Source organism: Agelaius phoeniceus, chromosome Z, assembly GCF_051311805.1.
Source record: "Agelaius phoeniceus isolate bAgePho1 chromosome Z, bAgePho1.hap1, whole genome shotgun sequence".
Lineage (NCBI taxonomy): Eukaryota > Metazoa > Chordata > Aves > Passeriformes > Icteridae > Agelaius > Agelaius phoeniceus.
In genome coordinates this window covers 14,287,635-14,315,262 of record NC_135303.1, presented here as the reverse complement: position 1 = coordinate 14,315,262, position 27,628 = coordinate 14,287,635, and the positions used below count along the sequence as shown (strand labels likewise).

Here is a 27,628-nt window from a genome sequence, read left to right as displayed (position 1 = left end):
TGCGCTTCCCCTCGGCAGCAGCCAGCTGCCACCTGGGCTCTGAGAGCGCAGGATTCGCCTGCTCCCAGGAACAGGCACCCAGGGCCCGGCTGCTGCCTCTTGCAGCTCCAAGGGCCTCCTTCCAGCCTGCCTCTGCCGGGGCTCAGCCTGCTCCGGGCTCTGCCGGGGCTCTGCTGGGGCTCCAGCCCGGGCAAGGCCGGGCCCACTCTCACCCCACAGGGGCTGACAGCTCTGCACCACAGGAGACCTTGCTGAGCACCCTCTCTGATCTTTCTGCTTTCTCACTTGAGTAAGGCTCTCCTCCAGCCAAAGAGATTGCATTTAGGGATCCAAATCCAAGTGGCAGGAGCCCCAATGCTCTCCAGTCACAGCTGAACGCCTGCATCTGCACAGGATGATGTTTGGGCTGCCCCATTCTTCCTTTGGTTTTGCCTTCAAATGCCATTGCTCTTTCTGCCTCATCTAGAAGTGTCACAGATGTGCCAAAATGGGCTAGTGGGCCATATTTCAAAGGCAGTGTGGTCTGGAGATGATGAATGAAGAACCTTCACCACTTGCAAACCATACCAAAGAAGCCATAAGCATGTCTTAGCACCAATAAAAAACCACTGGCAATTTAGAAGAAAATGCTGAACTTTCTGAAGGGGTCAGAAGGAGGTGAATCTTCCAAATGAGTAGTTGTTTCAGAAACTTTATTTGATAACAATACTACTCTATAAACCTGTACTACAAAACTACTCAACAATCCTACTCTAGAGTCCTACTCTACAATCCTACTCTAAGTTAGTTAGGAAGATAACATCTTGATTTTTACATTCTTGTCTCCTTCTTCTTCTTCTTCATTACTGAGTTGATGAGTGGTACCAGGGTGGACGCTGGCTTGGCTGAAGTTACAAATGGATGCTGTACACAGGGAAAAAAAAAAAACAAACCACAAAGAACAGTGAACCATGACTTTCCAAGCTCAGTGCTTTACAGACTCAATCAGGATTCCTCTAGTTCCTAGAAAGACACAGAAAGAGGAGCGATGGGATCATCTGCTACCCAACAGTCATGTGCAGGACCTTGCCATCCCAGACAAACCTGGCCCAGAATGCCATTCATCTGTTTTTCCTGGTTTCTTCATCTTGTTGGGATCTTTCTCCTGCCAGTGCTCTAGAAATAGTGCTTTCTGTCCCTGGGGTTTCTTCCTTTCAGAAACTCCAATGACTCACATAGTTCCCTGCCTTTGAAAGACAGTGCTAATTCCTACAGGGACAGAAAGCAGTATCTACCTTTCCATGCCCTGCCCCTCGTGTGCTGGATGGCACCTTCCTTCCCAGCAGGGCCAGCCCAGTGGCACTGGGCCCTGCAGTTCCCCCTCTGCCACACAACCTGGCAGTAACCCTGGCACAGTTCCCGTCTGCTTGAGCATGCCAGGCAGCAGATGGGGCTGGGACAAGTCCCTCCCAGCTGTCCCTGTTTGGGTGCCAGAAACCTCTAAGGGTGGGCTGGGGGGTACAAACCAGGGCCCCTCAGAGGCTCCCAGTGAGCCCCCCACAGCCCCTCCTGCCCACAGCCAAATCTCTGACTGCTCAGCTGGGACTGGCTTCCTTGGGTTCCTCCACCACCATTTCATGTCTCTGTACCGTGCATTGCTCTGCTTCAATTCTTTTGCCATTAGATAAAACTGAACACCCCACCAAATTACAAAAGAGGGTGACAGGAACAGTCAGAGGACAGAGCAACTCTCCTCTCTGGAAATGCGGAGAGAGGAGGAGTTATTCAGTTTTGTGAAGAATAGGCCCCAGGGAGGCTTTATTGCCACTTTCCAAGACTTCAGAGTGGCTCTGAAGAAAGTGAGGGACATCTTTTTTAACAGGGCCAGTTACAATAGGATGTGGGTGAATATTTTTAAACAAAATGGGGATCAAGTCAGAGTAGGCCTAAGGAAGAACTTGCTTACTCAGAGCATGGTGCAACCCTGGCACAGCTTGCCCCAAGAGCTTGTAGCTGCCCCATCCCTGCAACCATTCTGGCTCCGGTGGCAAAGGGCTCTGAGCAACCTGATCTCTGTAAAGATGTCCCTGCTCATTGCAGGACACTTGCACCACAGGACCTTTACAGGGCCCTGCCAGCCCAGCCCAGTCTGGGATTCCTCACGATTTTCATTTGAAGAGCAGCAAGAGTGGAGGTGAGGAGGAAGGGGGCTCATCTGATGCCTTGGACTTGAGTGGAGGAGGAGCCCATCCCTCAGAGCCTGTTTCACCTGCAGCCCCTTCACATTTTACCTGCAGGAGCTCCTTGGCAGACCAGCGCCGCTCCTCGTCTGTCTGCAGGCAGCAGCTCAGGAAGTCACGCAGGCAAGGCGAGAATCGGTTGGGCTGCCGCAGCTGTGGTCTCTCTCCCCTGGCTATCAGGAGTTTAACCTGGGGAAAAAGGAGACACGAGGCTCCACCTGCTTCTTTCCCATCTGTAACTGCTCTCCCAGATCCCATTGATTAAGCTCCACTCTGCAGTGGCAGTTTCTGCCCTGGCAGAGACCCAGAGATGACTTTCCTTTACCAACCCAAAACCCCAAACTCCAATGCAGCCACAGCTTTTCCAACATCCCACAGATCTGGCCTTGGCAGCTGATTTCATTGACTGACCTAGGCAGTGGGAACTATATCAGCAAAAGCACATTTCCTTCCCTGAGGATTCACACCAACTTGAGAGGCTTTTTGGAAGAGGGACTTTGCTATACTAACTCTACTGTTTCCCAAGGATTAGTACGTGAAAAATATCTCTTCAGTGCTTGTTGGTCCCTTAAGCACAGCTGCTATAAAACAAAACTAATCAATGTTTTTGCTTTGTTCTTGAAAACAGTGGGAATTGGAAGGAAAGAAAGGAAATCCACCAGCTATTCCTCAGGTAAGGAAACAAACATTTTTGCAATCTCATATTCAATACATACACATTAAGATGCATGCACAAATATATTGAGGTGAAAATGCCTGCTTGGGTGCACAGGTGCCACCTGCAGCTCTGTCTCTCAGCTGCAAGTTTCAGCTTCTTTATGTGACAAAAGGAAACCTTTTCAGGGTCAAATCAGAAGAACTGCCGTGCCTATGGTCACCCTCTGCTCATTTGGATACTCAAGTCAATGCATTAAAGGTGTGCCCATCGCAGAAAGTGTCGGGTAAGAAATGGGAGGTTTGGCAGGATCTCCATGACTCCAGGCTGAGGCCTGGTCTCCATAATAGTGCCCATCACAATACTAACAGCTCTGTGCTGGTGGCACTGAAATAGATGGTGACCAAAGAGGCTTTATTATTATCCTCTTCAACCCAGAGGAAAATTTCCAAGCCTAAAACAACAAACACATTCCCCTTGAGTATGAATAATTATGGCAGCTTTCTTTCCTTTTCCCACACCACCAGAGGTCACAAAGGGGGTTTTATCCTGTCCCTCTGCAGCTATGCTTAGCCACTGGCCGTGGTGGGGAGCTGGAGTCCTCACTATCATTAGAACTGTGCAGGCCAGGGACAGCCCTGCTCCTATAGTAAAGAAACACAGCACCGGTGTCAACTGCCCACGTTGGATCCCAGCCCAGGCACCTGCCTGCAAGCTCATCAACTTGTTAAAGTACCAAGGAACAACCAAGAGTTTGGCATACAATTCTAACTGCAGTCGGAGAAAAATGCATCCAAAACTTATCCAGGCCACCCACACACATGATAAGTTTATAAGACCCACAGGATTTGGAAAAGATGCTACAGTATAGAGGAAAATTGATGTGCTGTGGTTCAAAAAGGAAAAAAGAGAGCAGAACTACTTGGGCATTGCTTTGCTGGTTGTTTCTTTTTTGCTTTTTCTTTTTCTATAAAACTCAAGCTGGGAAGACTCAATGTCCATTTCAAAGGATATTTATCACACATCCAACCGTTCCACTGAAAACTTCCTGTCCTTCAGAGACAGAGCTCCATCAGGATTCAAAAAGCAAACGAGAAATGTCAGGCATGGCTGCAGGCCAAAATGGCAGGTTTCTAAACTGGTTAGGTTTCTGAACTGGTTAGGTTTCTGAACTGCCACTTCCCTTTCTGATGCAACCAAAGCTACAGCAGGTGCTGATGTGTTGCAGGGACATTTTTAGAAGGGGACCTTGGTGGAAGTGGTGCCAGCTGATGGCAATGGGATTTTGTCCAGTGGGACACAGAACATGGGACAGCTGAGAAAGACAGTGGGATCAGTGAGTATTTGCACCTTACCAAGACAGGAGTTGCATTCCAGTAAGGAACTTCTCGTTCCACCATTTCGATGCCCACGATTCCCAAAGACCATATGTCCACTTTGGGGCCATATGGTTGACCTGTCACCACTTCAGGCGCCAGCCACCCAGAAGTGCGGGCCACGGAGCTCCGTCTGCCCTGCTCAGGGGTGAGCTGAGCAAAGAGGCCAAAATCAGCTGTGGAGAAAACAACAAACCATGAAAGTCAGCTCCAATTAGGAAACCAAGCAAAAGAATTCCCCACTCTCAGGCTAAGAATGTGCTGTTGAATCTCTTGGAGAACTGTCCATGCTTGATTTCCTCAGGGCTTTAGCCAAGGGAGTATAGAACTGGCCACTTCCAAAAAACCCCAGGTTTTTTAACGCTGCTCACAGCAGTGGACTTTATTCCCCTGAAGCTTTAGATTGTAGCTCCCTCTGTCTGGAAGGGACACACACAGAGCAAGGCCTCTCTTGACTGCTTGTGGTTCCTTATACCTCTGTGCATGTTGCAACTGTGCCTTCAGCTCGCAGCAGGGGTCCCTGCGCTGCCACCAGCACCATTTTTGGGGAGCTGGCTGTCACTCCAAGCAGCCCCACACCCACATCCCTGGAACGCTGCACCTGACCAAGAATATACTGACCCAGCTTGACAGAGCCGTCGGTTTTGAGAAGGATCTTGCTGCTCTTCACATCTTGGTGGATCACATTGTTTGAATGAAGAAAATCCAGTCCTTGCAGGCACTGAGAAAGAAAACAGGAACAGGAGGACAAAAATGAGTGATGTGATTTCATCATACAAGAAAGGAAACAGCTCCAAAAGATTTCCTCTCCAGGGGAATGGGGAGTAATGGCAGAAGAGTAATGGCCACTGAGAGGAAGAGCTTGCTGCTCCAACACTTGCAGAGCAGGTCCTTTCTGAGGAAAGGCACGTCAGCTTTTGAAAGAGCAACAGCACCTGCTGTTGTAGGCTGTCCCCTGCAAACCAGCCAGGATGACTCCTGCTGCAGTGGACGTGCTTTTTCCATGCAGAGGACAAAGAAGGGGTTTTGTCAAGAAAGGAAAAGTCCATCCCTTTGGTGTGAAGTGGATCGCTTTTGGGTGGGAGGCTGCATGACAAAGATTTTCTTGCTGGCCTCAGCACGGGCTTGGAAGTATCACATCAGTCACCTTCCAGAAGCAAAGAGCATTTTGGCTGCACTCCTATCCTTTTTAACTGAGGACTGTGAGAAATGAGTCTCTCTTTTTTCTTTGCTGCTCGTTTCAAATCCTGCCACCAGCACCTTTGCTTTCACAGGCAAGGAATGCAGTGAAGACAGACTCCATGCAAACATTTAGAGAGGCAGGGTGGAGAGCAGCAAATATAAATACAAGAGACAGAGTGACAATTCAACAGCAGGAGATAAGAGTACTGGCATTGAGTACAGGGAGTGCAGGGGCACGGGCAGGCCTTTCACTTGAGATGCTTTTACTTGCCCATAGCATAGCAGCCACACAGAAACAAAGCTTGGCACAGGAAATCACTCCAGCTCTGAGACCCTGTTCCCCAGACAATCCCGCCCAAGCCCTTGGAAACACAGATGGGATTGCTGACCTCCCGACTGATGGCTGCTGTCTCATCTTCAGACAGGTAGGTCTTGCTGATGACATCACTCAGAGTGCCTCCATCCATGTACTCCATAACCAGCCAGAGTTCCTCACCCACAAGGTAGCTGAAAGAAGGAAACAAGGGTGTGGAGATGAACATGCATGGCTAGGTTGTTTTCTTGACTGATTCCTGTTTCCAGGTCCCTTTGTGACAAGGACAGAATCAAAGGAATAGACATTCCCTTTCAGCTGTGCGTTGTTTGCAATCTGCACAGTCTCAAGAAGAAAGGCATAGCTGTGAAGAAAGAGATATCTTAGATGGGCAGCAAGTCAAAAATGCATTTTAGTAAGAGATAGAAAACCTGTCACCCTGTGTTTCTGGGAAAAAGCACCTAGTCTTCCTGGCATGCAAAGCAATGGAAAAGAGGGGAAACAATCCAAGGAAAATCCATGTTAGTTTACCCGGACATAAAAAGACACTTGAATAAAATCACGCCCCAAAACAAAGTGGTGGCTGTGAACTTACAGGCTATTGATTTAGTAAGATATGACTGATGTAGGTTTCTGAATAATTTTCAAACTATGTGTGTCAGAGAAGACTCATGCAGACAAGATGCACTCTCTTCCCATCCATTGGAGATGAAAAGAGCAATAATAATTAACCTATAATTATAGTTCTATTTTCTGCCAGTGACCAAAGTGGGATTTTACCTTGCACGTTTGCCATATGTAAACAAACATTCACAACAACTCACCTGTCTAAATAGTTGACCAGGTTGAGATTCCTACTCATTTTCATGACCATGAGTTCATTGACTTTTAGTTCCTTCTTCCTCAGTCCTTGAAGATGTATTTTCTTTATGGCCAACTAAAATGACATTGAAAATCAGTAAGTTGAGAAGTTGGTGGCATGAGACCACAATGCACATGGAGTGAGTGATTTTGCAATGACACAGCTGAGCTGTGCCAAACTGCCTTGTGATGAGGCACTGCAGTAACAGTGCAATTCCAACAGCCCATTTCTCTGCTCCCTTGGGGGCCAGTTACAGGACATGTGGGGCCACTGACGTTTTGCCTTGAGACACCACTTGGTAATAGTGGTGTCTCAGCTATCACCCACAAACCTCTGACCACACTCTCTGCTGCTCTTTCTAGGATTCAGAAGAAGTAATCCATGCCTTAATACTCTGTGGATACATCTTGGGCTATGGGCAGGGCTTAGGGCTTTTAGGGCACCTTACAGATCTCTCCCTACGTGCAGTTCCCAAGTACAGCACTGCAGGTGGCTAAGGAACTACCAGTAACTTTCAGATGTATTTGCTGGCAGCCAGAAATGAGGATCCAAGACTCTGAAGCTGTAGCCCCAAAGAGCAGTGAGCTGCTCGAAGGCACCACCTTTGTTTTAGCAATGGAGAGCGAGCGAGCGCGTCCTTCTCTGAAAGGAACCGCTGCCCTCCGTGCCTTCCTTCCGAGGAAGGCTGAGGAGGACAAAGTCCCAAATGTATTTTGCAGGCTGGCACCAGTCTGTGCTTCTTGTGCCTTCTCAGCATAGCTCTGCCCAAAGGTCCAGCCACAGCTCACACCAGAGGGGAAAGCCCCTCAAGAGCAGCAGAGTTTGCAGGGCCTGTTGACATTTACCTCTCTTCCTGTGGCATTGATAAGTGCTCTGCAAACATCTCCAAAAGTCCTAGAAACAAAACAGAAGCAGAGAAAGGAGAAGCCATTTAGATCTTGCAGTGAGAGCCAGCCCACACAGGAGATCTGTGCTGTAAATGCCTAAAACCTGCAGGATGCATCTGGTTCTGCCAGAAGGCAGATGATGCATTTTCCTCTCAAGTGCATGGACGCTGGGCCTGTTCCTGAAGTGTTGGGGTTTACTGCCTCAGCTCCTAAAGACAGCTTCTTCTTTCACCACGGGCTTCACTTTCTAAACTGTGCAGTTTCTATCCTGACCACAGAGTATTTCCTTCAGCAAACTCTTGGAAAGAAATGTTCCTGAGAACTGTTCCTCACAGCTATCATGGAGCAGGTTGCTCATTCAGGCAAGCAAGATTCTTACCCTTTTATTAGTGTGGCTGTATGAATTAGAGATATTCAAAAATGCTAAAGAAATTAACACAGAACTGTTCCACACTTGGGTGACAAGGAGACCTTCCAGTTCCTGTTCCTTGATGCAGGCAAGACCTCGGCAGCACGGAGGTGTCTCTGACAATGCCTTCTGAGCCCACTCACAAATTCTGAGCAGCACTGAGAGATGGGACAATCTATCCCCAGTGTGAACATCTTTGCAGCTTGCCTGACTTTACGCTGGATAGACATTCCACCAGAAAAACACCTGGCCCGTGGTTATGTTGAAGTAACTGTGGTTGGACTCACCCGCTGCCAATATGTTCCAGCTCAGTGTATTTCATCAGGGGATTTTCAGTGGGGTTCACCAATTTCCCTGAGGGAAACAAAATGCAAGATGCTGACTTTAAAGCAGAGATCCCAGCTTCCAGGAGATACAAAAGGCAGCCCCTGTGCCTGGAGCTCTGAGCCCATTGTGATTGGCTGGGTAACAACAACAACCAGGCAGACAGCTCTGCAGCACAGGTGGCCAGCACAGAGACTGATTTTCTACAGCAGTTCCTGTGGAGAAACATCCTTAAATGTCCCCATGATACCAAACTCAGGAGAAACATTTGGTACAGCTATGCTGACACCTGCACACAATGCACTGTCCCTCAGACAAGAAATAGAGCAGACGTACTCAGCAGCTCCAGGGAGTCACCCTCGATCTCCTGTTGCTGAGCAGCAGCTGGGTCAGTGCGGGAGGTGAACAAACTTCCCCGGCTCCACTTCTCAGGTTGGGGAGCAAAGGCTCCTTTAGACAATGCTACTGCTGCTGCTGCTGCAGCAGGTTTGGTGACAGAGCCTGTGTAGATCTGAGAGAAGAAATGAGTTGATGTCAGAAAGGTGGCTGGCATAGGTGACCCTGAGATCCCCTATTGAAATGCAAGCCCTTAGGAAGGTGCTGTCAGCCACATGCAGGGCTCTTCAATGTTTTTTTTTCTGATGTCCACTTCTCAAACTGGATGGGTCAAAACCAAAAGCAAGTTTTACTTGAGTTTGTGGCCAGATTCATGTTCCATTTTCACGGATTTTCCAAAGGATGACTGCCACAATGACCATTCCACCTCCTCTCAAGGATTCTTTTTCCCCTTCAAGGGCTGCAGACACCCTTGCAGCTCCTTGCTCAAGTGTTCTGCCTCCTCCCACTGTCCTTTTTCCTGCACCATCTTAAGGTCATACTCAACCTGTAGCACTTCTGGTGGGGATGGTACCTGTGCCTCACTCCTAACTTGGGGCTCTTCATTGCCAGAAATTCGCTGGAAGTCTTCGCAGACTGCCCGGTAAGATGTCAACACTTGCACCTCAAATCAAACAGAACAAAGCAGTCAGACACTACAGCTTGTCCCTGTCAGCCAGGAGTCATTGACTGTGAGGAAAGGCAAAGAACAGATTGACAGGGGATACAGGCAGCTTGGTTCAATCCCCTATCTAGGTCACCATAATCCCCTGTAAAACACCTCAAGAAACAAGGCCATTCAGCAGCCCAGGAAGTGTCCATCAGAGCAGCTGTGATACAGACCACAGCAGGATGGCACTCAGAGGCATGGCCCCACTCCCTGCTGCTCTGCAGTGGAAAGGCAAGGGGGGCAGAAACCACCAGTTTGCTGGCTGCAGTGACTGCATCCCTCTTTCACTCACTTGCTTTTCTAGAGCCTGAGGGAGGCGATTAGCTTTCTCTCTGATAATTTTCATTTCTTCCTCAAGCCTCTTCTCCCATGCCTTGATCCTAGCGTGAGCTATCTGAAGCTCTGCGTTCAGCTGTTCCTTCATGTTCTCTAAAAAACAAGTGAGAGGATGTTTCATGAGTGGAGTGGCTGCCACTCTTTCACTCACCTGGTTTTGTTGATCGCCCCTCTGCTGATTGAGGTTCTCCTCTTGAATTCTTCTCATGTCTTCCTTGTTCCTGCTCTTCACTGCCATGATGGCACTCTGAGCTTCGGGCAGCTCTGCTTGTGGCTCTGCCTTGATGTTCTGTACACACAAATGCAGAGCAAGTGACTGGGAGCTGCCATCAGGCTCAGCTTTTTCCTCTTGCAGCCTCAAAAATCACATTTATTCAGCCCCTTCTTTCTGCTTCCCTCCCCACATCTGCTTCCAATATAACCCTCCTATCCCAGTGCTGATCTCTGCAGATTCCAAAGCTCTGTGCTTCCAGTGCCCGTGGGACTCCTGGCCTCCTCAGTCCCAAGAGCTCTGCTTTATGCCCCTCTTCCTGCCCTTCCCTCTGTCCCCTGGCCAGTCAGGCTTACCTGGCCATTCTCCTGTGGCTCTTCCACCTGCTGCCTGAGCTGCTCTTCCTGCTCTCGGGCTGGGAACAGCTCTCCCTGAGTCTGCCATGGCATCTCTGATGAAGCAATCTGCTCCTCCTCTTTCTCTAGAAGCACCTGCACAGAAAGCAAGAGAAGATGGGTTTCAATTTCCCATATGAGCTTTGTGGGTCAAGACTCAAAGACTGCTGGGCTCACAAGTTCCAAAAGCACTGTGCTGCTGCTCTCTTGGGTCATTCTCTGTTCAAGGGGAGGCACAGATTCCAAAGTGACCCTGGCCCTACAATCAGGGGCCATCTGGGACTGAAGCTCCAACAGCCTCTCAGGCAGCTGAGGTTGGGAAGGTGTGGCATTTCTCAGGGGTCTGCTGAGGGCCTCCCTCTGCTTCTGCCATGTCCTGTTTGTCTTTCAGTAGTGACTGACACCCTGCCCTGTCCCACAGCTCCATCCTAGCTCTGCAGGTGGCTTCCTGGGTGAGCTCACTCCTTGTGAGAGACACTTCTGGAGTTCTCTTCACCCCCTAAAACCTGTAATTCTTCCACCTCTCAAGGACAGGCAGAAAATTAAAAGATTTAACTAGGGGCTTTAGGGAAGAAGAGACTGGAGGAGGCAAACGGCTCTGAGGGGAAAAAACCACCATATCTGGAGGGGAAACATCTCTCTGTGCTCAGAATCAGTCAATGAAATGTGTTCTCTAGTCCTCTCCTGAACGTGATGCTTTAGCATGTGGAATTTTGCTTCTCCAACTGCTTTGGACTAGAGCCAGGAAGATTCAATATGTAAATTTTACATAGCATAGATAGATAGATAGATAGATAGATAGACAGACAGATGCATCTCACTCTCTACAATCTCTACTGTTGCTTTCTGTTGCTACACACATCAACACTCAGTAGCCAGTGCCCCGATCATGAGCGATCCTGAACGTGATCTCCTGTTGCTTCAATAAACCACACTCTTGGGGAATCTGGAGTGTGTAGGTCCTTATGGAAAGTGATCAGATCCAAAGCACTGCACTGGGAACTGCCCTCTTTGTGCATCTGTGATCGAGCAACTTCTTTTCTTGGACTAGACCACACTGATGGTGCTAAAGTGGCAGGAATCAGAAATGCAGCCCAGCCATTATAAGCCTGTCTGATCTCAGAGGACCAGCTGGAATGCAAGGGCATTGATTTCCTGCTCAATGCCCACACACGACACACCCTGATTCAGGGGATTACAAGAAGGCCAGGGCAATGTTAATGTGAAGGCTAAATCAAGGCCCTACTGGCTGGGCTGAAACCAGAAGAATTCCTCCTGTAACAAGGACCCAGCCCCAACCGATGTGTTCCCAGGCAAAAAAACCTGCATCTTCCAGAATTGCAACTTTACAAAAGAGATATATAGCACAATTTCTCCAAGACCTGGAAAAGGACATGAAAGACAGAGGAATAGCAACCTGAATTACTGAAACAAGAGAAAATCATCAGATATACTCCTCACAGAAAACCAATAAACCACAAGATGCAAGTGTCACCCACTGCAGTGCGTAAAGTTCTTGGATGCAGTGAGGGGATGTTTGGTGGAGAAACAGCCCTTGTGCTGAGCACTGTCATGCAGGGATTGATGGAAGTCTGCCTGAAGGTCCCTCAAGAGCCTCCCATTGTCCAGGCTAAAGCTCCTTCAGCACCTCTTCACTGGCCTTGTGCTGCACCCCCTTGCCCAGCTCCCCTGTCCTTCTGTGCACACGCTGCAGCCCCTCAAGGACTTTCTGCTGCCAAGGGCCCACAAGTGCACCCAGCACTGCAGCTGTGGCCGCAGCGCTGCCCAGCACAGGGCCACGCTCACTGCCCTGCTCCTGCTGCCCCACTGCTGCTGACACAGGCCACCATGCCCTGGGCCTTCTTGGCCACCTGGCCACACGCTGCCTCATCTTCAGTGGCTCAAGGCCGCCAGCAGCCCTGGCTCCTTTTGGCCCACGCAGCTCCCCCGCCCCGATGGTGCCCATTTCACTTCAGATACAGCAGGCACCATTGCAAGATGGCCTTCCTGTTCTGAGCAACACAAGACAGCGGTCAAGGACTTGCAGCTTCCCTCCCACTCCAGGCTCCAAGGCACTTGCCAAAGCTGCAGACTACACCAAAATATGCTCCAACAGAAACTGGCCGCTTCTGCTTTTGGCCTCACAAGAAGGCTTTGCAACTCCACGCTTTGTTTCTTTGGCCACGCGGGACAAGAATGGCCCCCCACAGCTGCATGGACCACACAATCCTCCCCTTGTAGCTTATCAAGAGCCAAAAGACAGCTGGCCCAAAAGACACTGTACAAGTGAAGAACCACTCAAGGAAAGTACAGACTGCTTTCACAAGCCAAACACACCTTTCCAAAAAGGGAAAAGAAACACATAGCACTGCAGAAGCCAAGAGATAGAGCTTCCCTGAGCCAAGTGGCCAGATACTCTCCCACAGGCACCAGCCCTTTGCTGCCTCAACGTGATGGCTCAAAGGCCAAGTTCTGTGGTCGCTGCCTACAGGAAATCCCCAGCTCCAGGCAGGACTCCAGCACCCAGCATCCTCAGCCTGCAACAGCAAAGTGCTGGCTGCTCCAAACCTTGCAGCTCTGCCTTGCACTAAAGACAGCACTGCACACAACTGGCACTTACAAGATCTGAGTTTTCCGGTGTCACCACTGATGGAGGCTGGCGCTCATGACCCTCAGTTTGCTCCTCTTTGGCTTCTTCTCCAGGAGCAGTGGGAGCCAGGGGAGAGACAGCTCTTGCTTCTGTCATCTGTGGCAAGAGAGGAGCATGAGGGACAGGCCGGTACCTATGATGCAGAACCTCATTTCTTTTCAGATCTACCCACCACATTTTCTAAGAACAAATCATAATATTTGATAGCGACCCAGGCGTTTTAAATCACAGCCACCAAATTAAAATGGGCCATCTCAAGAGAACTCTAGATGGATATGAAGTTGATTTTCCTCCCTGGCTGCTATCAGCAAGCAAGGTTGTCTCGGAAAATGGAGCTTTTAGAGCTTGAAAGCACTGAAATGGAAAACGTGGAAAGCGACAGCAAGGCCTTTGCTACTGCTACTGCAGACGTGGAAAACTCAAACTGGATCACAATCCCATCCAGGGCAGGAGAAGGGCAGGAAACATTGTGCAGAAGCATCTTTGCTTGCTGGAAAGACAGGAGAATGAACAGGCCTTCTCGTGCTAGCAAATCAAGGAGCCAACAAACCACAAGATGCAAGTGTCACCCACTGCAGTGCGTAAAGCCCTTGGATGCAGTGAGGGGATGTTTGGTGGAGAAACAGCCCTTGTGCTGAGCACTGTCATGCAGGGATTGATGGAAGTCTGCCTGAAGGTCCCTCAAGAGCCTCCCATTGTCCAGGCTAAAGCTCCTTCAGCACCTCCTCACTGGCCTTGTGCTGCAACGCCTTGCCCAGCTCCCCTGTCCTTCTGTGCACGCGCTGCAGCCCCTCAAGGACTTTCTGCTGCCCAGGGGCCCACAAGTGCACCCAGCACTGCAGCTGTGGTCCCAGCGCTGCCCAGCACAGGGCCACGCTCACTGCCCTGCTACTGCTGCCCCACTGCTGCTGACACAGGCCACCATGCCCTGGGCCTTCTTGGCCACCTGGCCACACGCTGCCCCATCTTCAGTGGCTCAAGGCCGCCAGCAGCCCTGGCTCCTTTTGGCCCACGCAGCTCCCCCGCCCCAATGGTGCCCGTTTCACTTCAGATACAGCAGGCACCATTGCAAGGTGGCCTTCCTGTTCTGAGCAACACAAGACAGCGGTCAAGGACTTGCAGCTTCCCTCCCACTCCAGGCTCCAAGGCACTTGCCAAAGCTGCAGACTGCACCAAAATATGCAGCAAACGAAACTGGCTGCTTCTGCTTTTGGTCTCACAAGAAGGCTTTGCAACTCCACGCTTTATTTCTTTGGCCACACGGGACAAGACTGGCCCCCCACAGCTGCATGGACCACACAATCCTCCCCTTGTAGCTTATCAAGAGCCAAAAGACAGCTGGCCCAAAAGACACTGTACAAGTGAAGAACCACTCAAGGAAAGTGCAGACCGCTTTCACAAGCCAAACACACCTTTCCAAAAAGGGAAAAGAAACACATAGCATTGCAGAAGCCAAGAGATAGAGCTTCCCCGAGCCAAGCGGGCAGATACTCTCCCACAGGCACCAGCCCTTTGCTGCCTCAACATGACGGCTCAAAGGCCAAGTTCTGTGCTTGCTGCCTGCAGGAAATCCCCAGCTCCTGGCAGGACTCCAGCCCCCCGCATCCTCAGCCTGCAACAGCAAAGTGCTGGCTGCTCCAAACCTTGCAGCTCTGCCTTGCACTAAAGACAGCACTGCACACAACTGGCACTTACAAGATCTGAGTTTTCCGGTGTCACCACTGATGGAGGCTGGCGCTCATGACCCTCAGTTTGCTCCTCTTTGGCTTCTTCTCCAGGAGCAGTGGGAGCCAGGGGAGAGACAGCTCTTGCTTCTGTCATCTGTGGCAAGAGAGGAGCATGAGGGACAGGCCGGTACCTATGATGCAGAACCTCATTTCTTTTCAGATCTACCCACCACATTTTCTAAGAACAAATCATAATATTTGATAGCGACCCAGGCGTTTTAAATCACAGCCACCAAATTAAAATGGGCCATCTCAAGAGAACTCTAGATGGATATGAAGTTGATTTTCCTCCCTGGCTGCTATCAGCAAGCAAGGTTGTCTCAGAAAACGGAGCTTTTAGAGCTTGAAAGCACTGAAATGGAAAACGTGGAAAGCGACAGCAAGGCCTTTGCTACTGCTGCTGCAGACGTGGAAAACTCAAACTGGATCACAATCCCATCCAGGGCAGGAGAAGGGCAGGAAACATTGTGCAGAAGCATCTTTGCTTGCTGGAAAGACAGGAGAATGAACAGGCCTTCTCGTGCTAGCAAATCAAGGAGCCAACAAACCACAAGATGCAAGTGTCACCCACTGCAGTGCCTAAAGTTCTTGGATGCAGTGAGGGGATGTTTGGTGGAGAAACAGCCCTTGTGCTGAGCACTGTCATGCAGGGATTGATGGAAGTCTGCCTGAAGGTCCCTCAAGAGCTTCCCATTGTCCAGGCTAAAGCTCCTTCAGCACCTCTTCACTGGCCTTGTGCTGCACCCCCTTGCCCAGCTCCCCAGTCCTTCTGTGCACGCGCTGCAGCCCCTCAAGGACTTTCTGCTGCCAAGGGGCCCACAAGTGCACCCAGCACTGCAGCTGTGGCCCCAGCGCTGCCCAGCACAGGGCCACGCTCACTGCCCTGCTCCTGCTGCCCCACTGCTGCTGACACAGGCCACCATGCCCTGGGCCTTCTTGGCCACCTGGCCACGCGCTGCCTCATCTTCAGTGGCTCAAGGCCGCCAGCAACCCTGGCTCCTTTTGGCCCACGCAGCTCCCCCGCCCCTATGGTGCCCATTTCACTTCAGATACAGCAGGCACCATTGCAAGATGGCCTTCCTGTTCTGAGCAACACAAGACAGCGGTCAAGGACGTGCAGCTTCCCTCCCACTCCAGGCTCCAAGGCACTTGCCAAAGCTGCAGACTGCACCAAAATATGCACCAACAGAAACTGGCTGCTTCTGCTTTTGGCCTCACAAGAAGGCTTTGCAACTCCACGCTTTGTTTCTTTGGCCACGTGGGACAAGAATGGCCCCCCACAGCTGCATGGACCACACAATCCTCCCCTTGTAGCTTATCAAGAGCCAAAAGACAGCTGGCCCAAAAGACACTGTACAAGTGAAGAACTACGCAAGGAAAGTGCAGACTGCTTTCACAAGCCAAACACACCTTTCCAAAAAGGGAAAAGAAACAAACCAAGGCCTGGCACCTCCAGCACTCCCTCCTTTGCCCTTGGCCATAGCACTGCAGAAGCCAAGAGATAGAGCTTCCCTGAGCCAAGCGGCCAGACACTCTCCCACAGGCACCAGCCCTTTGCTGCCTCAACGTGATGGCTCAAAGGCCAAGTTCTGTGCTTGCTGCCTGCAGGAAATCCCCAGCTCCTGGCAGGACTCCAGCACCCAGCATCCTCAGCCTGCAACAGCAAAGTTCTGGCTGCTCCAAACCTTGCAGCTCTGCCTTGCACTAAAGACAGCACTGCACACAACTGGCACTTACAAGATCTGAGTTTTCCAGTGTCACCACTGATGGAGGCTGGCGCTCATGACCCTCAGTTTGCTCCTCTTTGGCTTCTTCTCCAGGAGCAGTGGGAGCCAGGGGAGAGACAGCTCTTGCTTCTGCCATCTGTGGCAAGAGAGGAGCATGAGGGACAGGCCGGTACCTATGATGCAGAACCTCATTTCTTTGCAGATCTACCCACCACATTTTCTAAGAACAAATCATAATATTTGATAGCGACCCAGGCGTTCTAAATCACAGCCACCAAATTAAAATGGGCCATCTCAAGAGAACTCTAGATGGATATGAAGTTGTTTTTCCTCCCTGCCTGCTATCAGCAAGCAAGGTTGTCTTGGAAAACGGAGCTTTTAGAGCTTGAAAGCACTGAAATGGAAAACGTGGAAAGCGACAGCAACGCCTTTGCTACTGCTCCTGCAGACGTGGAAAACTCAAACTGGATCACAATCCCATCCAGGGTAGGAGAAGGGCAGGAAACATTGTGCAGAAGCATCTTTGCTTGCTGGAAAGACAGGAGAATGAACAGGCCTTCTCGTGCTAGCAAATCAAGGAGCCAACAAACCACAAGATGCAAGTGTCACCCACTGCAGTGCGTAAAGTTCCTGGATGCAGCGAGGGGATGTTTGGTGGAGAAACAGCCCTTGTGCTGAGCACTGTCATGCAGGGATTGATGGAAGTCTGCCTGAAGGTCCCTCAAGAGCCTCCCATTGTCCAGGCTAAAGCTCCTTCAGCACCTCCTCACTGGCCTTGTGCTGCACCCCGTTGCCCAGCTCCCCAGTCCTTCTGTGCACACGCTGCAGCCCCTCAAGGACTTTCTGCTGCCAAGGGGCCCACAAGTGCACCCAGCACTGCAGCTGTGGCCCCAGCGCTGCCCAGCACAGGGCCACGCTCACTGCCCTGCTCCTGCTGCCCCACTGCTGCTGACACAGGCCACCATGCCCTGGGCCTTCTTGGCCACCTGGCCACACGCTGCCTCATCTTCAGTGGCTCAAGGCCGCCAGCAACCCTGGCTCCTTTTGGCCCACGCAGCTCCCCCACCCCTATGGCGCCCATTTCACTTCAGATACAGCAGGCACCATTGCAAGATGGCCTTTCTTGTCTAACACCTCATGTCCTATGTAGATATCATAATGTTTGATGGGAATAGAATTCCATGTCACATTGTTTAAATTAACATGGTCTAATTCAATGAAATTGCTCTTTGTTAAATTTTCCCTATCTTCCCTCACCAAGCAACGTTCTCTCTGCAAAACTGGGTTTTTAGTTCTTCAAAGCTCTTAGATGGAATTTTCAAAATATCTACTTTTGTCTTTGGTATTTTTTTTGCAGGCATGAAAATGAATTTTCTTTCAGCCTTCCTAACTGGCCCTCTACAGTCTACTGCTACGGGCCAAGCTCACATCTTCCTCTACAATCCTTAAACACCAGGAACATGAAATGTTTCTTTCTCACTCACCTCAGGATCAGCACTGCTGAAGACATGCTTCAGGTGACCTGTAGAGGGAAGGGAAAATGAACCAGATGCTGTGAGAAAACTGCCTGGGCTGCTGAATCCCACAGAACAAGTCAACCCAAACAGAGATGATTTCCCCTTTCACAACACATTTCATTCACACAGCCAGCAAGGGATCAGGACAATATTCTTGCTTGTGCCTACACTTTGGCCTATTTAGCCAGTAAATGAATACAAACATGATCAAGAAAATGCAAATTGTTCTGTAACTCTCTATGCTCCTGTTCTTCCAAACACATAAAAGAGTTTCTGCAATGCTCTCCTTCAAGTACTTTTTTTTTTTTTTAAATCAGTTGCATGCACCAATTCTCATTAATTTGCTGGAAACAGTTGTCCAGAAAAGCTTCCCAAAATCCCCTGAGCTGTGGCAGTTCTTTGTAAAACAGCACAACAGCAGCTCCGGGGTTCAGGAGCAGACACTCACTGCTTTGGAGTTTGCATTTCATTGCAAAGGGAAGATCACTGTTTTAGCACTCAGTAAAAGGTCAAGTTAGACAGTCAAATCCTTTCAGGAGAAAACTTAGAAAGAAATAAGCTTTCTCTGAATTCTGGGAACAACTGCAGAGTTTTTAGAAGGCATTCCCTGAAGGTCTGCCAGGCTACATTTTCAAAGGTATCTTGCTTGTCCCAGCAAACTGAGGAAATGACAGACTCTGCTGCCACAGACTCTCCCATGGAGGGAACAGAAGCCCTGCAGGTTGCCTTGCAAATGCTGCCCCTGTGGCTACAGACACCCCCTTTTTAGCTGAACACCTTGACAGGAGCTTGACCAAAGCAGTGGCATCCTAATGCTCTTTCTGTTTCAAAATCAGAAACTCAGTCACTAAGAAAGAGCAGGAAGACATACAAAAGCCAGGTTAGGTTACACCCCAACCTGAGCAGAAGAGAAACCTCTACTTACGTGCAAAGTGTGTCATATAATAAAGAGAAAAGGAAACGCCATAAGCAGCAAAAGCTGCTGTGGCAAGGTGGTGAATCATTTCATTTGTGCAAGTTTAGTAAACACTAGAAAAAAATAAGGCTCTTGTCAGTGGGCAGCTACCCACTGACAAATTCCCCAACCAGGAAAGTTCTGATGTGAGCAAGCGCTAGGGCTGCTCTGACACTCAGGCCTTCCGTGCACCAAGGCAATCTTCTGATGTCACTACGACAATGTGGCAACCACACCCTGACATCACAAAGCAAACACTCTATGGAGGTCTGTGAATTTATGCAAAGCAATAACCAATCTTCCCTACAGCAAACACAAAACAGCCTGGGAAGTTCTCCTCTGTCACAAAGCAGCACAAATTCCCCTCATGGGCCAAAGCCTGTTGTTCAGGGGATCCAAGAGGAACTCCAAGAGTGCCCCAAGCACCTACAGCCTGTACCCCAACTGAGCACTCAGATGGGACCCAAGCAAAGGAAACCAGACCAAGAAAATGGCCCAAAGCATTGTACATGTGAGAAATGACTCTCACTTTTAACATTTTAAAGGTTTATTAAACCTTTAGAAAGGACTGAATAAGGAAAGATTGCAGCACTGGGAGTCTCTGTGACTAGCAGCCATGTGCTCATCTACAAAAAGGATGCTCTGCCTTTTATACCCTCAGCCCCTCCAAAAGTTTTGTCAGTCAACTCTTACTCTGCTGTCCATTGGTGGAGATTACTTTCTTGCATCTGGACTGGAGGTCAGGTGTTGTTACACCCCGCCTGCTGGTCACAAGCCAGCCCTCCCCAAATGCCCTGACTACCAAGGCTATTACAAGGGGTAGGGGAAAGAGGACTATGGGAGGATATATTAGAATATCATCCCTACACATTTGAACATCCACATAACATCTTCTTAATTGTCAGAGCCAACCATTACATTACTCATCTAGAACACACAGAACCAGGCAGAAGCCACTGTTGGCATCACAGCTGAAATCCTTCCTAACAAATCTCCCCACATATTTGCACCTTTATTGGACATGCCCAGGGCTCTGGTGCATGTACATCTCTGCCTTTCTTCCCCTTTGGAAGCAGTCGAATTGGCAGCATCTGCCCAGCAGCAGCTGCTCCAAGCTGGGAACGCGACTGGCGGTGCTGATTTCCAGAGGCTCCTGTGTCCCAGGGGAAGCCAAGGCAGGAGCAGTTGAACGGTGCTGGCGCTGCTGCTGCTGCTCTGTGCCAGAGAGCCCCGGCTGGGCAGGGCACGGTGCCCACTGCGCTGCGGGCTCCTTCTCCTGCCACAGCTGGGCACACCTGGGAACAAGGCATGACAACTTGTGGGCAAACCAAGGGGTTTCTGGGGCTGCACTGCTCTGCACACACCCAGGACACCTGCAGCACAGAATTTTAACCTTCAAACAGGTAAACCAAAGGGAAACAGCTGGAAAAGATTTAATTTTGATCATTCTTACCTGCTCAACAGAAGTCGCCAAAATGAACGTTGCCAAGCAGCGCCTGATCCCTGCTGCCAGCTCAGGGTTAGAAGAGAGGCAATACTTGATTTCAGTGCTGGGTGTGTGGGGAATCACTTCCCTAATACGTGCACACCCAGCAATCTCACTTACTCATTTGTATCCATGGATCTAAGACATATTCAATACTTTGCTGAAACTCACAGGCTAAATATTGCCCCAAATTATTTGATTTACTGACTGATACTTATTGACTTATTGATACTTAAATCACTTCTTAGAATCTACTGACATAAGAATAGGAGTGTCCTGTAGGTCTCTGCTGGTCTTAGTCACAGGTTCAGGAGGAGACTCATGCACAAAATAACCCAGGACAAAACTGGGCTTGCAAAGCAAATTCATTCTATTAGTTGCAGTAGCAAATAATACATACCAACCCCTGGATTCCTAAAACTCTGCTGAGCAGTAGAAGGAGATGGAGCATGGTGCTCGGCATCAGGGGCAGGTAGGCAGTGCACTTTCAGGACATCCCCTGGATCAAAATGGTGTGCATCTCATCCTTCTCACCCCTCCAGCTCAGAACCAGGCCTTGTGTCTCCTGCTCAGGAGTGGAATTTCCCAGTTTACAGCATTGGCTCACACATGGCTGGCGTGTGAGATGAGGCCAATGAATCAAGGACTTAAAAGAACTGGAAGAGTTAAAATTTTAGCAAGATTTAGTTAGGGGGAAAGAGTATAGCAAGAACAGTAGAAATAATAAGGAATAGTTTATTTTTAGGAGGTAAAGTAGCTCAGGCTAGGGTAATATATCACTTGCCTGTCTTTACTATGTTTAAAGAAGCAGGATGGGATGCGGATATCTCTGTGACAAAGAAGAGGACTGTAGCCTGCACCTGGGCCCCGAAACTTCAGCTATAGCCAAGGGGTGCGAAAGCCTGCCAACAGGTCCTAAGAGGTCAAATTGAGGAAGACGTCTTGGCCTTCATCAGAAGGAGACCATTCCCCACTTTAAACCCACCAACACCCACCAACCCATTTGAAGTGAAAGACTGCAGGAATGTGAAGGAACTTTGGACTCAATTATAATATATTTTAATACAAAGGGGGGTAGGCGGTGTTACCTAATGAATATGTATTAGGGTTTTTGGGAATTATCTGAATATGTAAGACTGTTTTAGATAAGTAGAGAGGTGGTGATTCTTCACACATGTGTTTAGGAGACGACTCCTTGTGTGCCTGGTGCTGTAATAAACATACCACCTTCTAACTTTAACTGTGGTGAGTTCTATTCCACACTTCATTTGGTGACCATGGCAGGAACGCTTCTCTGCTCCAGCGAGAACAACCGGGCTGTGGACGTCTCTGGGCGCTGCCAGGACATTCCTTTCCTGGAGGCACCTCCGCTCTCGCTGTTCCTCATGGGGGACAGACAAGACTGCTGAGACTGTGGAGAAAGGGAATGTTTAACTCTGCTTAAAGTAACCCATAAGGCATACGCAGGGGAAGGGCTGTTCACAAGTCACACAGAGATGTCCTGCACGCAACATACACCTGTACAGTTTGGGTTTGGGTCTGGCTGCTGGCAGAAAGGATTTGCTGTGTCAATAAGGACCTGCTAACAATTCTGGGGGTGAATTGAGCAAATCCTGTTTTATTGCTGCAATTTTTCCGGTGTGTTGTAATTGTGGTTTTGTTTCCAGTGTGTGAATGTTTGAGGAAGATGATGTGGGTGGATGCTCATGTGGTGCATGGTGTGTGTTGTGTTGAGAAAAGTGAGCACTCTGTCCCCTCATAAAGAGATACTCCTTTCCCGGTGAGCTTGTGTCTCTGGACTTTCTAATTGCAGGGGTTGGTGTTCCCTGTGACACCTGGTGCTAGGGTATACAGGGGGGTTGAGTGGTTTTTCTCCCACATTGTGGTCATTTGGGACTGTATGGTTGTGTTTGGGGAGATTTTAGGATTTTGTTTGCAACAGGTGCAGCAATTTATGCAGAAAACTACAGTGTGGTGATTTATTATGTTGAACTATGGTAGTTCCTTTCTACCGCCCCCTCTCCCCGAGGGTCTAAAATCTCCTGCCACGAGGTGAACACTCTCTTTCCTCTCCTGGACATCCTCTTTCCTCTCCTGGACACTCCCTTTCTCTCCTGGAGTTGTTCTCCATTAAAGCTGTGGGACTTTGGTCCTGAGAAGAAAGAGCGCCTCTCGGTTTTGCTTTTGTCCTAGTCAGTGTCACTGGGGTCCAGAGCTCTCCAAACTGATCCCCCACGAGGCAAAAACCAACAAATGGCCCCACATACATAATTCAAAAATTGGCCACATTTTTGATGGACTGGAGCGTTTGCCACACTTTTGGAATTCCCTATTCCCGCACAGGTCAGCCAATTGTTGAAAGGATGCACCACACTCTAAAACCCATTCTAGATCAACAAAAGGGGGAGTGACCCAAGACTGACCTCTGATGAGGTTGAGCAAAGCTTTAGATGTCTTTATATTTTGAATAGCTCCTTTGCAGGACCTAATCTTCCAATTTTTAGGCACTTTTCAAACAGCGCACAGGCAAAATTGAAAGAAAATCCTTCCGTTTTCATCAGAAACCTTGAGTTAGGACAAACTGAAGGACCATTTGCACTAATCCCTTAGAGCAAAGGGTATGCTTGTATTTGCACAGGTGCTGGACCTAAGTGGGTCCCTGCAAAGGACGTGAAACCGTCTCATGCACAAGAGCACACCGACAATTCCACCAGCAGGGAAATGAGCACGCAGACGTGAGCCGCACGGAGAAACTACGGTTCATGCCAGACGTTCCCTCTTCAACCTGTGAAAGCTACAAATCTTGAGTTTGATTGTTGAGTTTTGGACTGTGAAAATGGTTTGTACCATAGAGCTCTTTTAGCAAAAGCATGGTGTCCATTGTGTTCAAAAGAATTTGTAAAAATTGAAGGTTAGAGGGACAGTTTAGTGCCCTATAGTTGGCCAGTCCCTGAACAAGTGCTAAAAGATTTGTTTGAGAACTGAAATAGATGGGGAAGCTTTTGCCAAAAAGCAGCTGATCAGGAACGTGGAGTTTGATCAAATGATATACCGGTGCTTGTTGGTTTTGCTTGCTTGCTTTTGCATACATATATGCCTGTAGATCAACTAAAAATGAATGTTGGCCTTGCTTTAGCCAAGTCAGCATGCTCAGACACCATATGTTTGACTAACTTGATCCCTGATAAACCCTTTTCAACTGTTTGGTCGGTGTGCCAGTGCCAGCCAAGGAGTGGCCAATACCCAACCATGACAAATATTGGTGTGAGGCTGCCAACGAGACCAATCCCATAACCAGCTGGCATCATTGGGCCCCTGATCTTCTTAAAGCACCTTCTAACCTCAAGAATTGGAATTCTTGGTTCATTTCTAATGGAATTTTGTGCTGAGTTTCAGTACCAGGGAGATCCACAGTTAAATGTTACTCCCCATCGTCCTGCGGACAGATACGCAAGTTTGTGGTGCAATTGTACTACCCCAGTGCCTCCTAAGGGTGAAACTACTGATGAGTAGATGACCTAGATGAGTCCCCACGCCAATTAGCAACAGAATATTGGATCATTTGTGGAGATAGAGCCTGGCAGGGCATTCCCTCAAAAATTAAAGGTGGCCCATGTAGCATCAGACAACTCACTGTGATAGCACCTATTGCTAAAAAAGCCATCAAGAGAATACATAGAGAAAAAAGATTTGCCCATCATGATAAAGAAAACTGTAATAGCAATTTCAGACCCTAGGGCCCTGCAAAATGAGTTACATCAACTTTATTTCCACATCAACTTGCCTCAGGTGAGGCATTGAAACCATTATACCAATTGGGGTGTTGGCTGAAGAAAGAAGACAGTGCTACTTCCATTGCAAATAGTGACATGATGACTGATGTTAGTGTTGTCAGACATGCAACCTTACAGAACAGAGCAGCAATTGATTTTCTTTTACTGGCACATGGGCATGGTTGTGAGGAATTTGAAGGACTGTGTTGCATGAACCTGTCTGATCACTCTGAATCCATCCACAAAAGCATACAAAAGCTGAAAGATTTGACAGCTCAAATTATAGAAGATAGTGGGTCATGGTTGGATGATTTGTTTCAAGGATGGAGCTTTGCACCTTGGCTAAGGGAACTTTGTAGAATAGGTCTCTATGTATTGGGTGTTTTGGCAGTGATACTAGTAGTAATACCTTGCAGATGTTGGTGTGTGCGACAAAATGAACAAAACTATCAAAGAAGTTTTTATCACGCAAAAGAGAGAGGTAGGAAATGGATTCACAGAGAGTTCTCGAAATCTCACACAGATGGCGGATGAAGGTATAGACATGGAGGAAGGTTTTGAATTAAGACCTTTGAACAGGCGAGACATTTTGGACAATGACTTGTAATTGCTATCAGACACGACTTATGCCCTTTGAACTGACTGGACTTTCACAGCATTAAAATTGCTGTGTTGGAATATAGCAAGGCTTAATGCGAGCAAAAAGGATGCTTTAAGCAAGTAATAAGGAGGTATATTATAATAAGGTTATGAAACACAAGGTAGTTAATAAATGACATGGTTACAAAGGTTTCTTTTTAGTTGTACCTACAGGGGGAATTGTGGAAATCCTTCAAATCAGAGGGTTTTGGGAAAGCTGCAAAAGGCAGACCTCAGAGACAGAAACACTGCAGTAAGAGCTAAGCAGTAGGCATAAGATTTGTCAGCAGAAAAGTTGTATAAGAAGTAGAAAAGTAAGGACAAATAGAACAATGGTTTGTGTATGTTACTGTAGAATCCGGGATGTTCGTATGTCTGAGATGTAACACACAACAAAACTCCCTTTGGTCATCAGCAAACAGCTTCGTTTATTGCCTCGGGCACCCATAGCCCATTTAGCCCATTCAAAACTCTCAGATCAAGACATCTCATTGGTCTATCTCTGTGCCCCCAGACTCTGAACCAATACAATGTCTGCATCTGAGGAGAGCTCCCATTGCCTGTGAGCTTCTGTCAGTCAGTCCAGAGGCTGCTCCGTGGAGCTGAGCTGGGCTGCTTATTCGAACTTGATTAATACTGATGCACCAGTGTATTAACGCTTGGCTAGAATGACTCCCTAAGCTACAGAAAAGTATCTCTAGCAAGATATGAGGAAGTTCTAAGCTTAATAATGGAGCTCTGTGCATTGTGTTTTAAGGCTTACAAGCAGGTATAGTATTTGAAAGAAGCAAGCAGTGTTTTAACAAAAGGTACGTACGTGTGGTTATAGTGGTTGGATAGAACTACTGTCAATATGCTTTTGCTTTGTGTGATTGGTCAAAAGACTTTTCAAGTAAGTTGTACTATTAAGTCCATTGCCTGCTGCCAGGGATGTGAGGTGCTGGCATCTTCCCATAGTCATAACCATGTAATGAGACTGATCCTGGAAAACAAACAGCTCGAGGCACGTTCCTCAGCAGTCCCATCCCGTTCGTGATTTGTACAGAGACCCCCGGCCAGCAATGCTCAGCTGAGGACCAGAAGCGACCGGAATAGCCCGGGCACTCCAGCTTCAGTGCAAGGCATCCGGCAGCCTTGAAGGTACAAAGCGAGCACAGGTCGGAGCTCCTCGTGTCCGGAGCGAGGCCGGAGGAGCCCCCACATGCCGCAGCCCCTCCCCAAGCACAGCCCCGGGCGCGGCCGGGGCCGCTCCGCCTGCGCGGGGCCGCTGCCGGGCGCTGTCGCGGCTCCTCCCGCGGGGCGGAGCTGACGCGGCCCCGGCCCGGCCCCGCTGCGCTCCGAGCGCGGCCCCGGGGCGGCCCGGCCGAGGCGGCGAGGGGCCGGGGGATGGGGCGCTCCGGGAACGGGCGGACATCCCGGCAGAGGGGAGAGAGACCTGGCAGAGGGAGGAGTGAGCGGGAGAGCGGAGAGATGCTGGGAGGACGGCAGAACTCTGGGAGAGGGGAGGAATCCTGCAAGAGGGAGAAGCCACCGCGGAGAAGGGGGAGATGCCGAGAGAGGCGGGAGAGTCCGAGAGAAGGGGGAGCTCTCGGGAGAGAGGGGAGGACCCAGGGAGACGGGGTAGAGCTCGGGAGAGGAGAGACTCCGGGAGCGGGGAGCGCCCGGGAGCAGAGAGAGAGCGCGGGAGCCGGGGAGATCCCCGGGAAGGGGTGAGCCAGGGAGAGGGGGGACAGGCTGGGAGCGGGGAGAACCCAAGAGAAGGAGATGCCGGGAGCGAGGATAGAGCCCTGGCAAAAGGGTGAGAGTCCGGGGCACAGGGAGGAGAGCCCGGGCGAGGGGTTTGGAGAGAGGGCAGAAGCCGGGGACGGGCTGAGCCTTGGAAAGAGGGGGGAGATGGCCGGCTCGGGGAGTCCTGCAGCCGGGCCGAGAATGGGCGCGGGTCAGTGCGGTTCGGGAGAGCGCGGCTGCGGGGCTGGCTCCGGAGCCGCAGGCGCGTGGAAAGCGCTGCTCGGCAGCCCCGGCGGCGATGAGAGCACAGCCCTGCCCGGGGAGGCAGCGCCACGGGCGCCGCTCGGCTTCCCAGCGAGGCCTCGGCACCTCTCGCCTTCGCCGCCGTATCCGCGGCAGCTCGGAGCATCGGTCCCTGCCCGGGCCCGAGGCTCACCTGCGCCAGGTGCACCAGAGCATCGCCTCTGCCTTGACAAGCCACAAGGAGCAGTGCCGGGCAGGGACTGCAGATCCCCATTGGTGGCAGAGAAAAAAGAGCAAGGAATTTTCCGTGGGAGAATATAGGCAATAGGATGAGGTGTCACTGTCAAATGTGTTCAGATGCACTCACTATTGCTCTTGGCTCAACTTACTCTTAGTTTTTCAGAAGATGGAAAAGAAGTGGGCAGATATAAATCACAAGCTGGTGTTGTTATGCTATTTCTAGAGTCCCATACTGTTGTTATCAGATTTCTAAAGTCCCATACCTCCTCAGTGCGTTCTTATGGCTGCAGATCTTTACAGCACAGACTCCTTCTTCTGCATATTGTTCTTTCTCAGTTCAGGGCTCCTTCAAGGCTCTCTCTGACTGGCTAACCCGCCCCCTTTATCCCAGTTATCTTCATTAGTCACAGCTGCAGCCCAATTAAACACATCACAGCTGCAGCCCATCAAGGGCAACCAGGACCTCCCGGGGCAAAGCCTCTCTACAGATATTCAAGTACAATACCTCTATTTTGCTAGGACTCAAAGGCCACCTCTACTATAGCTGTTTGCAATGTCCAGGCACCAGTTATCTGGATAAAATGCTACACAACTGCTGGAAAGCTGGATGCATGACTAATTACTGCTTGCTAAGTAATCTGGACTTGTTAGGGGCAGCATAGTTATCTCCCAAAAGATACTAAGGAGCCATGATTGAGAAAATTCTGAAGAAAGGCTCATACAGCCACT

The 27,628-nt window shown here is 49.6% G+C and overlaps 2 protein-coding genes across 2 annotated transcripts in view; both read right to left on the bottom strand.

Annotated features, from left to right (window-relative positions):
* Window positions 1-677: 677 nt before the first annotated feature.
* On the bottom strand, window positions 678-16,454 carry LOC143692250 (serine/threonine-protein kinase PAK 3-like). The gene is made up of 13 exons (XM_077172155.1): window positions 16,329-16,454; window positions 10,176-10,310; window positions 9,565-9,897; window positions 9,138-9,227; window positions 8,564-8,738; window positions 8,191-8,257; window positions 7,453-7,501; window positions 6,570-6,682; window positions 5,822-5,939; window positions 4,872-4,971; window positions 4,230-4,426; window positions 2,271-2,408; window positions 678-903 (listed from the first exon to the last, which is right to left on the bottom strand). The coding sequence occupies exons 1-13, from the start codon at window positions 16,452-16,454 to the stop codon at window positions 811-813; spliced, it is 1,734 nt and encodes a 577-aa protein (XP_077028270.1). The 3' UTR covers window positions 678-810.
* Window positions 16,455-17,798: 1,344 nt separating this feature from the next.
* Window positions 17,799-27,628, bottom strand: part of LOC143692093 (uncharacterized) — a 90,543-nt gene continuing 80,713 nt past the window's right edge. Inside the window, exon 7 of the transcript XR_013179951.1 lies at window positions 17,799-17,840. The gene's annotated coding sequence lies outside the window, so the exon portion shown is untranslated. The remainder of the gene's footprint in view (window positions 17,841-27,628) is intronic.

Excerpts from the sequence above, each read along its gene's own strand:
- LOC143692250 (XM_077172155.1), bottom strand. The coding sequence starts at position 16,454 with ATGGCAGAAGCAAGAGCTGTCTCTCCCCTGGCTCCCACTGCTCCTGGA. Across the intron at positions 10,311-16,328 it reads CACTGGAAAACTCAGATCTT|GTGCTTCTAGAGAAAGAGGA; the intron begins GTAAGTGCCAGT and ends CTTTCTGTGCAG. Across the intron at positions 4,972-5,821 it reads CAGCAGCCATCAGTCGGGAG|TGCCTGCAAGGACTGGATTT; the intron begins GTCAGCAATCCC and ends TTTCTTTCTCAG.